This window comes from Bombus impatiens, unplaced genomic scaffold (genome assembly GCF_000188095.3).
Source record: "Bombus impatiens unplaced genomic scaffold, BIMP_2.2 scf_0089, whole genome shotgun sequence".
Lineage (NCBI taxonomy): Eukaryota > Metazoa > Arthropoda > Insecta > Hymenoptera > Apidae > Bombus > Bombus impatiens.
Window position 1 is genome coordinate 567,007 of NT_176508.1, and position 13,250 is coordinate 580,256.

The 13,250-nt window shown below is 33.0% G+C and overlaps 1 protein-coding gene across 14 annotated transcripts in view; it reads left to right on the top strand.

Annotated features, from left to right (window-relative positions):
• Nucleotides 1–13,250, top strand: part of LOC100747875 (inositol 1,4,5-trisphosphate receptor) — a 47,959-nt gene that overhangs the window by 27,693 nt on the left and 7,016 nt on the right. For 2 of the 14 annotated variants that reach the window (XM_033324951.1, XM_033324950.1), the window contains 27 exons: nt 1,114–1,608; nt 2,098–2,236; nt 2,426–2,637; nt 2,972–3,298; nt 3,615–3,761; nt 3,844–4,145; nt 4,216–4,330; nt 4,419–4,594; nt 4,673–4,828; nt 4,920–5,070; nt 5,155–5,302; nt 5,634–5,660; nt 5,995–6,334; nt 6,405–6,570; nt 6,654–6,873; nt 7,062–7,600; nt 7,691–7,806; nt 7,884–8,019; nt 8,098–8,355; nt 8,941–8,955; nt 9,590–9,667; nt 10,478–10,598; nt 10,693–10,835; nt 11,376–11,411; nt 11,623–11,810; nt 11,940–12,051; nt 12,942–13,055. In XM_033324951.1, coding sequence (XP_033180842.1) covers nt 1,114–1,608; nt 2,098–2,236; nt 2,426–2,637; nt 2,972–3,298; nt 3,615–3,761; nt 3,844–4,145; nt 4,216–4,330; nt 4,419–4,594; nt 4,673–4,828; nt 4,920–5,070; nt 5,155–5,302; nt 5,634–5,660; nt 5,995–6,334; nt 6,405–6,570; nt 6,654–6,873; nt 7,062–7,600; nt 7,691–7,806; nt 7,884–8,019; nt 8,098–8,355; nt 8,941–8,955; nt 9,590–9,667; nt 10,478–10,598; nt 10,693–10,835; nt 11,376–11,411; nt 11,623–11,810; nt 11,940–12,051; nt 12,942–13,055 — 4,977 coding nt within the window. The remainder of the gene's footprint in view (nt 1–1,113; nt 1,609–2,097; nt 2,237–2,425; nt 2,638–2,971; nt 3,299–3,614; nt 3,762–3,843; nt 4,146–4,215; nt 4,331–4,418; nt 4,595–4,672; nt 4,829–4,919; nt 5,071–5,154; nt 5,303–5,633; nt 5,661–5,994; nt 6,335–6,404; nt 6,571–6,653; nt 6,874–7,061; nt 7,601–7,690; nt 7,807–7,883; nt 8,020–8,097; nt 8,356–8,940; nt 8,956–9,589; nt 9,668–10,477; nt 10,599–10,692; nt 10,836–11,375; nt 11,412–11,622; nt 11,811–11,939; nt 12,052–12,941; nt 13,056–13,250) is intronic. The other 12 variants (XM_033324952.1, XM_033324956.1, XM_024372626.2 and 9 more) reach the window with 12 other exon arrangements.

The window sequence follows — 13,250 nt, forward strand, 5'->3', positions numbered from 1 at the left end:
AGAAAAAAAAAAAAAAAAAAAAAACAACACAAAACGATAACCAGTCGCCAATTAACAGAATTAGCTTCCTTTCGTGATATCCGTGTCGCATGAAACTATCGCGGAAAGCATCGTCAAGATGCAGTGCATTATCTAAACACTGAATTTCGTTTTGGCTTTCGACTCGCGATTGCGTGTTGTTTTAAGTGTATGATCGAATTATTAATCCCATTCGCGGTGCTTTTAGCGTCAACAACTAGGGGGAACAACGTTATATAGGCGAAGTGATGGTCGCTAAATGTATTATACGTGGAGGCGAAATATATCGTCTCCTGGCGTGCGAGCGAGTGTCTATGAACGTCGTTAGACGTCTACTTAACGTGATGCAATAACGTATAACATCGGGTCTTTGTCGATCTATCGAGCTGCTTTATTCCTTCCATGTGTGGGAATTATGATAGACTTGAAAGTTAATATACCGGCCAGTGTGATTGACGTCCTGCTTCTTATTTTAGCGCTCCGTGCTTCATTTTCATTCTTTTTTCTCCTGTGGATCGAACGATAATAGAATTTTGCTCTTGCCTTTCGATAGCTTCTATTTCAATTAATTGCCATATTACTAGGTAATAATAGAGTACTCTGGTATGATTATCTAAAAATTGTATGGTACTATAGTTATGGAAAACAATATTCTAGTTTAAAATATTTATGTAATCGTTTAAATAATAATATTCCAGATTCTGTGTGCGATAATATAGTAAATAATTGCACTCAACTATCATTTTAATAGTTGATCATAAAATTTCTATAGCTAGAAAATTCTATTTTACCATTACTATGTAATTTTAAATAATACTTTCCTGAATCCTAAGTAACAATAATAAATAAATAATCGTTCAGTGCTATTTCGAAATAAGCTTCTGAAATATTTCAAATTTCCATTTATAAAATATCTCCAATACCCAATTTCCAAATTCTACAGATTTCTATAGAAAGCAAATTCAATTTACGATGCCTTTGGAATTCCAAATAATAACGTTGAAAGTTCTGCAAATAATAATTCTGTATTACATAAATATTATTCTTTTAAATATAGCAGTATCCTTTATAGATCGAAGTACGTCTCTCTTCTAGCTATTGCATCTGAAATCCAATAAATTCCTGACGGTGAACAAGAGACTTCCGGCGCTACTCGAGAAGAACGCGATGAGGGTGTACCTGGACGCGAACGGCAACGAGGGCTCCTGGCTCTACATAATGCCTTTCTACAAACTGCGTAGCGATGGCGATAGCGTAGTCGTCGGTGACAAAGTGATTTTGGAACCAGTGAACGCCGGAAGACAAGGTCTGCATGTGGCCGCCAATTACGAATTGAGCGATAATCCCGGTTGCAAGGAAGTGAACGTAGTGAATGCGGCTACGTCCTGGAAAGTAACGTTATTTATGGAGCATAGGGAGAACCAAGAGGAAATTTTAAAGGGTGGCGATGTCGTTCGTCTGTTTCACGCGGAACAAGAGAAGTTTCTTACAATGGACGAGTACAAGAAGAAGCAACATGTATTTCTCAGGACTACTGGTAGAACTAGCGCCACTGCAGCTACGAGTAGTAAAGCTTTGTGGGAGGTTGAGGTAAGAAAATTATCGTCTGATTAATATATTATGCGTTCAGGGAACCTAGCGTATAAATCCTTGGTGCTTAGTACTTACATATTGTTAGTATTGGACGGCCTTCAATTGGTGTAGCGAGTGTTAGATCTTGGAATAAATAAAGAATTAATAAATTATTTATTAAGAAATCAAAATAAACGTACAAGAAATTATCGGCGTAGGAATTAATAAGCAAAGAACTAATTAGTAAATAGTAAGCTTGAATCGCAACTGATCTTGCCTCGTAACGATGCATTGATGAATACATTGACGATTTGATCTATGCTACAACATGTCAGGGTTAGATTCTTTCATACCTTATTGTTAGTTTATTTAATAATAATACTATTTCTGCTACCGATGATTCGAAAGGTATAGAAATATAGTAATAATAGAAAATTATTTTTTATTAGAGAATATATGTATGCAATATTGACAGGTTTTCAAGCATTTTAATAATCTTTTCTACAGGTCGTTCAGCACGATCCTTGCAGAGGAGGAGCAGGTCATTGGAACTCCCTGTTCCGATTCAAACATTTGGCGACGGGACAATATTTGGCCGCAGAAATTGACACCGACGAACCACGTGAGACCACAAAAGGCAAGCGTGGTAAGATAGATATTTATGTGTAAAATAGAATCGACGACAGTCTTCAGGGAATGTATACATAATGTTATTACATTTCCCCGCATGTTGTAATAGTAGAGAAGCCTTGCACAGTTATACAATAAACGTTTATAACATACGTGGTTCATACAGTTCTAAATATAATCGTGATATAGATCGTGTGGTTTATAGATCCACCTGGGCCGGTATATAGATTAGTATCAGTACCACACAGTAACGAAATAAGTTCCTTATTCGAATTGGATCCGACTACGTTAACGAGAGGCGACAGTTTGGTCCCACAATCATCGTTCGTCAGGTTACATCATATATGTACGAACACCTGGGTTCACTCGACCAGTGTACCAATCGATAAGGATGACGAAAAACCTGTTATGTCAAAGGTACTTTTAAATGAAACTGATTGCAATGTATACACTGTCAGTTAAAAGTTTAAAATAACGTTCTGACTTATCATATATTATGCTAATTATGTTATTAATAGGAAGTTAATGTTACAGATATTAATGATAATTTTCTGTACTTGTTAAATTTTATATTTTTGACTAAATAATTTCCTAAACTACCTGACTTTTCTTTCTTTAATTCTTGAATTACGCGAGACACGTATTGATTCTAAAATTTTGGTCAACAGTATATACATATAATGCAATCTGCCCTATTTTCCATTCTTTAAAAAAAAAAAATCGCTTGTCTAAATTGTAATGATATCGCAAGGTGGGTTGTGCAATCAATAAAGAAGATAAAGAGGCGTTTGCACTGAGGTCAGTGTCGCCAGTCGAGGTGCGAGATCTCGATTTTGCGAATGACGCATGCAAAGTGTTAGCGTCAATTAGTGGTAAACTGGAAAAGGGTACGATCTCGCACAATGAAAGAAGAGCCGTGACAAGTTTATTGCAGGATATAGTATATTTTATAGCTGGCTTAGAGAACGAGCAGAATAAATCCGAAGCTTTAGATTTAATCGTTACCAATGCTGTCAGGGACCGGCAAAAGTTATTGCGAGAGCAATACATACTTGGTCAATTATTTAAGATACTTCAGGTAAAATTGTTAAATATTGTTAAATATACTTCCTTTGTTATTTAAAATCTCCTATCTAACGTTTTTTTTTCGAGATATATTTAAGTATTTGAAATTTTCCGCGTCTTTTACTTTTTCAGTTAGATAAAATTTATATTACACGCTTTGTTACGAAATAACTAAATATTTTTAATTGAGTTGAAGATGACGCGAAAGGAAACGATAAAACTTCAATTTTCTTCGCTTCCGAGATGTTAGATAGGACATTTTAACGAAGGAAGATAGTACGAATATTATAATTCTTGGACGCGTAACTCTTCTAAAGTTTTATTTGTAGGCTCCATTCTTAGAGTCTGCGGAAGGTGAGGGACCATTTCTTAGAATAGAAGAATTGAATGATCCACGACACGCGCCGTACAAATATATGTTTCGTTTATGTTACCGAATACTTAGATTATCTCAACAAGATTATCGGAAAAACCAGGTATAGTATATTTAGATGTGATCTCACGTTTAATTATGCGTGTCTATTCGAGATACACTAATTAATGTACCTCACAACGCAGGAATATATCGCGAAACACTTTGCTTTCATGCAAAAGCAAATTGGGTACGATATTTTGGCGGAAGATACTATCACCGCATTGTTACACAATAATAGGAAATTATTAGAAAAGCATATCACGGCAGCGGAAATTGAAACTTTCGTGGGACTTGTGAGAAAAAATATGCACAATTGGGAGTCCAGATTCTTAGATTATTTATCAGATTTATGTATTTCTAACAGAAAAGCGATTGCCGTAACACAAGAATTAATTTGTAAAAGCGTACTAAGCGAAAAGAATAAAGATATATTGTTAGAAACTAGGTAAGGTAGACTTCGTTCATTAACAGCCGTGATTTCATCTATATCGATTTCATATAATAAATTTCTTCAGGATGACGAAAACTCAGGTTGAAGTCGAAGAGTTAGACGAGAAACAGGAGAATGATGAACCACGAATAACTGTGATGGAAGAGTATGAAGTTTTTCTTGTATGGAATAATGGGATGGTTAGTATCGTTACATAAGTTGTATATTTATTTTTATATAGATATAAAGTCTATTTAAAATATTTAAAACGTTTAATAATCTATATAGAAGACAATGTCTTTAAACGAGTTATCAAGAGCAGCAAAGATAGGCAACGTTCAAGACGCAGCCATATTAGACTATTATAGACATCAATTAAATCTCTTCAGCAATATGTGTCTAAATAGACAGTATTTGGCGTTAAATAACTTATCACCACATTTGGACATCGGTCTTATACTCAAGTAAGTACAGATAAAATATTTTGTGATTACTATTTAATTTATTATCGGATATAAAAAACGTTTCAATGAAATATTCAGGTGTATGGAGGACGAAACGGTGCCATATGAATTACGCGCCTCATTTTGTCGACTTATGTTACATCTTCACGTTGACAGAGATCCGCAAGAGCAAGTGACACCAGTTAAATACGCCCGACTTTGGTCTGAAATTCCTTCGAAAATGAGCATTAATGAGTACGTGAATAGAATGCAAAATTATGTGCATACGTAATATGCGAATGTATAATATTTTGAAACATTTATGAAATGTATTGTCTGCTTTTAGTTACGATGCAAACAGGATGCGGGATCAAAATAAGGAAGGCGTGCGCGCCAAGTTTAGCGCAACTATAATGTTTGTGGAAGATTATTTGTGTAATGTTGTGGCAAAGATGTGGTCTTTTGCGGATCAAGAACAGAATAAACTTACGTTCGAAGTAAGACATTTGAAAAAATATATTGAGCATATTTTATTCGCCAAATAATCATTATCGTTTAATGTTACTTTAATAATGTTTTAGGTCGTCAAATTGGCACGCGATTTAATTTATTTCGGTTTCTACAGCTTCAGCGATCTTTTGAGATTAACGAAAACGTTGCTCAGTATTTTGGACTGTATCTCAGAAAACGATGTAGCTGATGGAAAAATTCCGACTGGTGACATTGATTGTAAGTGTTTAAAAAATTATTTTTTATTTACCCTACTCACAATTAACAACGCTTGAACATAACGCTCCTTGTACAGTATTATTACTTCCCGATAATTGTGTCCTTTTTGTACACCATAGAACCAACCACTGTATCTCTTCCATTGACACTATGTAAATGTCTAGTGCAAAATAAATAATTCATATTTTTATTTATTTCAATCCTCCAGTATCCATATGCTTTGACATAAACTAAAAAAAATATTATATTAAACAAATACATATACTGAACATGCACAAATTCTAATATATGTCATATATAATTAACTAACCAATGTTGAAAACTCCTAAAGCTGATTCTGTGGATTCTAAGGACATAGGTAATATATAATTGTGATTTAATGACGACTTGAAATAGTTACGATTCAATTTTTTTAATACAATTTTTCGTTCATGCATGTTGCTCTATAACCTTCGTTGCTTGTTTCGTCCAGTAATTTCCTTTGATGTTTTCCATTTTTGTCATTCTGTATTCGTAAACATAAATATTTTTATTAATGATAATTATGATTCTGATAACGTAACTATTTGCTATATTTAATCTCTAATACCTCGCTTGAAATAATTTCTTTGCAAATTCATGTAGAAGTAATTAAAAAATTATATATTTAACGAATTAAGAACAGGTTTAAAATTGCTTGTAACATTTGTTAGCGGAAGGTGGAGTATTGAGATGTATTGGAGACATGGGCGCAGTAATGACGAGCTTAACACTGGGTCCAGCTGGTCAAGTATTGGCAGGCAGTTCATCTCCTAGACCAAAACCACTTTTGAAAAAAGAATATCCTCTAGTAATGGACACGAAGCTGAAAATAATCGAAATTTTACAATTCATACTCGATGTTCGATTGGACTACAGGATTTCTTGTTTGCTGAGCATCTTCAAGCAAGAGTTTGATGAAACTGAAAGAGCTTCCGGTGACTTGAGTCTTGGTCAGAAAACTATCGATTTAGAATTAATAGGCACACAAGCAGAGGGTATATTTGGTAGCAGGTAATTTATCATCTATGTTTTTCAGTTCTTTCACTACATATTAGGATATTTCATAAATTATTCTATTTAGCGAGGAATGTGTGGCGTTGGATCTAGATGGCCAAGGTGGCCGAACATTTCTACGTGTTTTGTTACATTTGGCTATGCACGATTATCCACCGTTAGTTTCCGGAGCGTTACATTTGCTTTTCAGACACTTTAGCCAAAGACAAGAAGTTTTACAAGCATTTAAACAAGTACGTTATGCGTGAAATTACGATAGAATCATTAACAGGGGGAGAAAAGAAACAAGAAAGATTTATTAAATTATTGCGAATAGGTGCAACTTTTGGTTTCCGATAGCGACGTTGAATCCTATAAACAAATAAAATCCGACTTAGATGTTTTACGACAGTCGGTTGAGAAATCGGAACTTTGGGTTTACAAATCTAAAGCATCGGAGGAACATGGTAATAAAAAGAAGAAGAGTAAAGAGGAAGAAGATGATGGAGCTACTCCTCGAAAAGCTCCGCCTCAATTGTCTACATCGGATAAAAAAGGTATTCCTGATAATCTTACATATGGAGTCATTAAAAAAGTAAAGAAATAATATAGGATATGGCGTATAAGAGTATAGGAATGTAGAAATATAGAAAAAGATATTGGAAAAAGAATATAGAAATATGTATAGAAATATAGGAATAAAATATAATATTCTTTCTAACGTAGAAATTATTTATAATTGTAGGATCTGCGATAGATTTAGACATTGGTCCGCCATTGCACGCAGACCAAGCGGAGGAATATAAAAAGATACAACAGATCCTAATTCGAATGAACAAGTTATGCATTCAAACGATAGGTGGTCAAATAAAACCACGAAAACACGAGCAAAGACTTTTACGCAACGTCGGAGTACATACGGTCGTCCTAGACTTGTTGCAAGTTCCGTTTGACGCGAAGGAGGACGTCAGAATGAACGAGTTGATGCGACTGGCGCACGATTTTCTACAGAACTTTTGCTTAGGAAATCAACAGAATCAAGTTCTTTTACATAAGCAATTGGATTTGTTTTTAAATCCTGGTATACGCGAAGCTCAAACAGTATGTAGCATTTTTCAAGACAATTCGACTTTGTGCAATGAAGTAAATGCCAAGGTGATACAGCATTTTGTGCATTGCATAGAAACTCATGGGAAACATGTACAATATTTGAAATTTCTTCAAACGATAGTAAAAGCTGAGAATCAATTTATTAGGAAATGCCAGGAAATGGTAATGCAAGAAGTAAGTGGTACTCGTATTGGCGAGTAAATCTTAAATCTTTAAACTTAGATCTTTTAAAAATATACGAATTAATTGCGCTTTTCGTCGTAGTTGGTTCAAGCAGGCGAGGACGTTTTGGTTTTTTATAACGATCGAGCTTCTTTCAATCATTTTGTGGAAATGATGCGATCTGAACGACATCGGATGGACGAAAGTAGTCCACTCAAGTAATTCATTTAAGAAATATAATAAGGTAGTAAATTATGTGTTATATCTTATATTAATATATATGTATATATTTTAGATACCACGTAGAATTGGTTAAGTTATTAGCTTGCTGTACAATGGGTAAAAATGTTAATACGGAAATTAAATGTCACAGTCTTTTACCACTAGACGATATCGTTGTTATGGTGTCGCATTCAGATTGCATACCTGAAGTAAGTTTATTCATAATTATTTCTGGAGAAATTGTATTTGCAAAATTACAGGTAATTGTTTTAACGGTTTATTTATAGGTAAAGGAAGCATATATTAATTTCCTGAATCATTGTTACATTGACACGGAAGTCGAAATGAAAGAAATTTACACGTCAAATCATATGTGGTCGTTGTTCGAAAAGTCTTTCATTGTAGACATGGGAATTATAGCAACAGCCACACACGATCGTGAACACGCTGACACAGCTCTGGAAAATTATGTGACAGGTTGCCTAATGAATATCATTACAACGTTCTTTAGCAGTCCATTTTCAGATCAAAGTACTACAGTACAGGTATTGTATTCGTCTATTTCAATAATTTTAAGTGAACTTTCTGGTTTTCGTTATTTCTCGGTACTGTGTCTATAAATACAATTTTAACGAAATCTAATTGGCTTAAGTGTTAAATTGAAAGGAATTATTCATCTTTGTTATTTACAAAACTTTTCACACGAATTTCCTAATTAATATTGGTATTTATTTAATGGCACTTCAATCTGTTAAGCACAATAATTTATTCGGATATAAGGAATTAACAAGCAAAAACACATTATTTCTTACCACATGTGTCTATATCATTTTAATAACAGCACAAAAGCATTTCTTTTATTCTATGTTATGTTTTATCATTTTCTTACGTAAAAAAGATTTATCTGTGATTATATCCATTTATATTACATTTCAGATTGTACAGCCAATATTTCGATTCTTTCGACTATTTGCACAATGAGATATTATATTTGTATTAAATTGATAAAATATTATTACTTTCTAATATTTCGATTGTATTTATATATAAGTATGGTTTATATAATTAATTCGCTATATACTTAGATACTTTACATTTAATATTTATTATGTTTCATTACTTAACTGCAGTACGTCATAATGGAGGTAATTTTTCGAAAAAGATATGGGCTGCTAGAACTAACGTAATAATTTGAACTTAAAAGTTATATTGTATCATAGTAAATTCAAAGTATATAGTGGTATCATGTAAAAATATCTCTAAGAAAATTGAATTTTCAAATACATATTTAAAGTATAAGCGTAATGAAATATACAGGCATATAGTATATCTACAAATAACATAATCTTAACATATGAAATAATTATGAGCAAAAGCCTGTGCAGTTATTCTGTCACTTAATTTATCTGATAATTTCTTGCTTTGCATGACAAACACATTAATTTTAGGTTTATTTAGAAAAGCCAAGTACATATCACAAACTTATGGAAGCATTAGTATTTATTTATATAATTTAATTTGTTTTATTTAACGCTCCATGGTATATATATATCTTTTTTTTTTGGTATACTTGTTTGCCTATACTGGTAAGCCAGAGTAATATAAGTCGATAACTACAGCGTTAATATATTTTTTGATGTGTGCTTGGTAACTGGTGATTGCATCAGCGGCATGTTCTGTGTTTTTGGCATGCAACACCTGGCCTTCTTTGACTCATCAACATTGGTTTACTGGGTCTGGGTGCTGGGTCTATATGGTGGTGGGTTGATTTACTAATAGAAACATCTCCACGAGGCTAGACTTTATTGGAGCATCAAGGAAAGTGACCGGATTACTGATACTAATGTTACTGGCTATGTGAGTACCAAAATTGAAAGAAACGCTCACTCAATTTATGAGCAATTGTAAATACACTTTGCAATACTAATATGGATACTGTTGACATTTAAAACGAAGAAAATCATTTTTCACTACATATATATAATTCATTGAATAGTATAAATTAACCTGAGAAGTTTTATCATTCATAAATACTTTTGTTGTAAATAGGCGTATCTCTTTGTAAATGAATAACAGCACGTATTAAGGGAATTTGAAAAATATAAGTACAGATATGTGCTTCATCGATGTCACGGTGGTTTTCAAATTTCTAAATTTAAATGTTGTAAATAGAAACTTTAATATATATCTCTGGACAATTGTACTAACACATTCACTGTCTTCGACGAACAAGCTTGCTGTATCTGTTCTTCTAACAATAAGTACTAGCCATAAATCATTTATTTTATTTGGAGTACTCTTCTGTATCTATTCTTTTGCACTTCACGCAGCATGAATCTGTGGTTTAATACATTATATGGAACTTTTTCTCTATTGGAGCTTGGCAATGAGTGTGTTATATTACGTACGAAAAACAATTCGAATAATAATAGTAATTTTATTATATCACGAATTTATAACGAATGCATCTTTGCTGTCTAAATTGGAATTTTCAATGAAAGATGCTTCACATATTAAGATCTTATTTAGATATAAATTGTAACAAAAATTTTAATAATACATATATTCCTTTTATATATAACTATATATATATATATATATATATATATACATTTATAAAACTGTTGACAATATTAAAAGGCATTAAACACTTCTTTTTTAAAACAGACACGACAACCTATATTCGTTCAATTACTTCATGCGGCTTTTAAAGTCTCACAGTGTGGGTGGCTAAATGCTGGTCAAAGATTTAATGTCGAAAATTGTATAAGAACATTATCAGACGTAGGTAAGCTTATTTAGATTGCTCTTAATATTACATTTACAATTTTTCTTTGTATCCATTTTATAAAACAAAAAATACAATTTATTTAAATTATCAGCTAAAGGAAGAGGCATAGCCATTCCAACAGATTTGGAGAGCCAAGTTGCTTCCATGTTCAATAAGGCAGCGATGCTTAGTAGACAAACAAGTAAATGGCTTCAAGCTGCGAAACAACCAAAGATAGAACGTACACAAAGTCAGGTAATTTTTGTCAAAAAGCAATTACTTTATGTTTGACTAATTATTAAAAGGCATTAAACACTTCTTTTTTAAAACAGACACGACAACCTATATTCGTTCAATTACTTCATGCGGCTTTTAAAGTCTCACAGTGTGGGTGGCTAAATGCTGGTCAAAGATTTAATGTCGAAAATTGTATAAGAACATTATCAGACGTAGGTAAGCTTATTTAGATTGCTCTTAATATTACATTTACAATTTTTCTTTGTATCCATTTTATAAAACAAAAAATACAATTTATTTAAATTATCAGCTAAAGGAAGAGGCATAGCCATTCCAACAGATTTGGAGAGCCAAGTTGCTTCCATGTTCAATAAGGCAGCGATGCTTAGTAGACAAACAAGTAAATGGCTTCAAGCTGCGAAACAACCAAAGATAGAACGTACACAAAGTCAGGTAATTTTTGTCAAAAAGCAATTACTTTATGTTTGACTAATTTCTCTAATAAACGTTAAACCTTTCGTAATCGATTTATAATTGATGTGATCTTTGGATATGTAGAGTGACTTAATTTGTGAGGAAGATAGTAAAGATCAGGTAAAAGTCACTCATAAAATCCTGATAGTGTATTAGCTTACTACACCTATAGTGCTCTAGCGTAGCATATTAGTTAATATTAGTTTGTAAGTAGCATAAAATTACGGACGAATATTATACATAAGATAGAATAACAGGAGTAAATGCATCATAGAAACGAAATATTTATGTGTACTATGTAATTATTACGGAATGATGTATTTTTATTTAGCTAATGCGTTTGGATCGAAGTATCATAGAAGGTTTACAAGACATAGTATCGTTATTGGAAGAACAATTGAAACCACTAGTTCAGTCTGAATTATCTTTGTTAGTGGATATACTCTATCGGCCAGAATTACTGTTCCCAGCAGCGAGTGACGCTAGAAAACGTTGCGAGAATGGTGGCTTCATCAAAAGGTAAATTATCGCTTTATACCATCTCAAGCTTTGTCTAATCCATTATCTTACCTATATTGAAGTATCGTTTTAGATATATTGTAATGTAAATCATCAATAATAATCCTTGATCGTTTTTCTACCGTTCAGATTAATCAAACATACGGAAAAGCTACTCGAAGAAAAGGAAGAAAAATTATGTGTAAAGGTGTTGAGGACTCTCAGGGAAATGATGGCCATTGACCCTGAATACGGCGAGAAGGTGAGTTTTATAATATTACATTCTGCATGCAATTACAAGAATCGTATCTACTATACGGAAAAAGAGTCACATATTATGGAAAAGGGCATTCAGTTGTTTCCGACAAAACGTTATTGACATTAATTAGCGGTAACAAATCCTTCAGGCATGCTTTACGTATGCTAGCTAGCTTGGTAATTCCAATAATCGATATTTTGGAATGTAATTAGCGATCGATGTTATACTTTAGATATATGCGATAATTTCAGCAAATCTTTTTTTCTTTATTGGAGCTTACAGACGCAGCGAGTAAAATGCATGCGCAAATTTGGTAGATGATCTTTTGGCGCGCGATATAGCAGTAAAGACTGTATGTCGAAGTACAAGTACAGAGTATAAGTATAGCTATCGATGAAGATAATTCATTTGTGAATCGCTTGTTTTATTAAAATAATATTAATGCTCCATCGATATACGTTGCGACAGGGGGAAGATTTTAAGAATAGTGTTTTGGAGCATGCCACTTTTAATTGGGATTTGCTACCGTTAATTAGCACCGCACCTCGACCGATTTAACATGTTACCGTTCTCTAAGTTCTAGTTGAACCTAAATTTACGAAGATTTGTGTCTCCATATCCACTCGTTCTTTACATGTTTGCCGAAAAGCTAAATGCCCATATGTTCACGGCACATTTTAGATGATCAGCATATATACACGATCGACAGTTTTTTAGTTGGCAATATATACATATATTAAAAATAAGGAGAACAAAAATATATGCGAATGAGATAGAAATACACAATAAGCTTCGTGAATACATTATACAAATTTAAAATTAAACAGTGTTCGGGTGAGTAGGTTTCGTAGAATAGATATGTAGGTAAAGATGTTTTCATGCTGCAAACGAAGAGCGAGGGTGTCATGGAAGAAGAAGAAACAGAGCAGAAGGCCGAGTCACAAGAAGGCCGAGGAACAGACTCTGTCGATGAGTCTGAGACTCGTCATATGACTCAGGAAGAGCGGGTAAAAATTAAAGTAGATAACAACGGTAATTTGTGGGCACAACGTATATAAATTGGCAACATGAATTTGATTTATACTAATGAGAATTTTATCTCACCATCACTCTATCGTTATTTATTATCTATATATTTATACAATTTTTGATATTGAATACTTTCTCTTCTACTATTTTTTTTTTTTTTTTTTTTTTTCTTT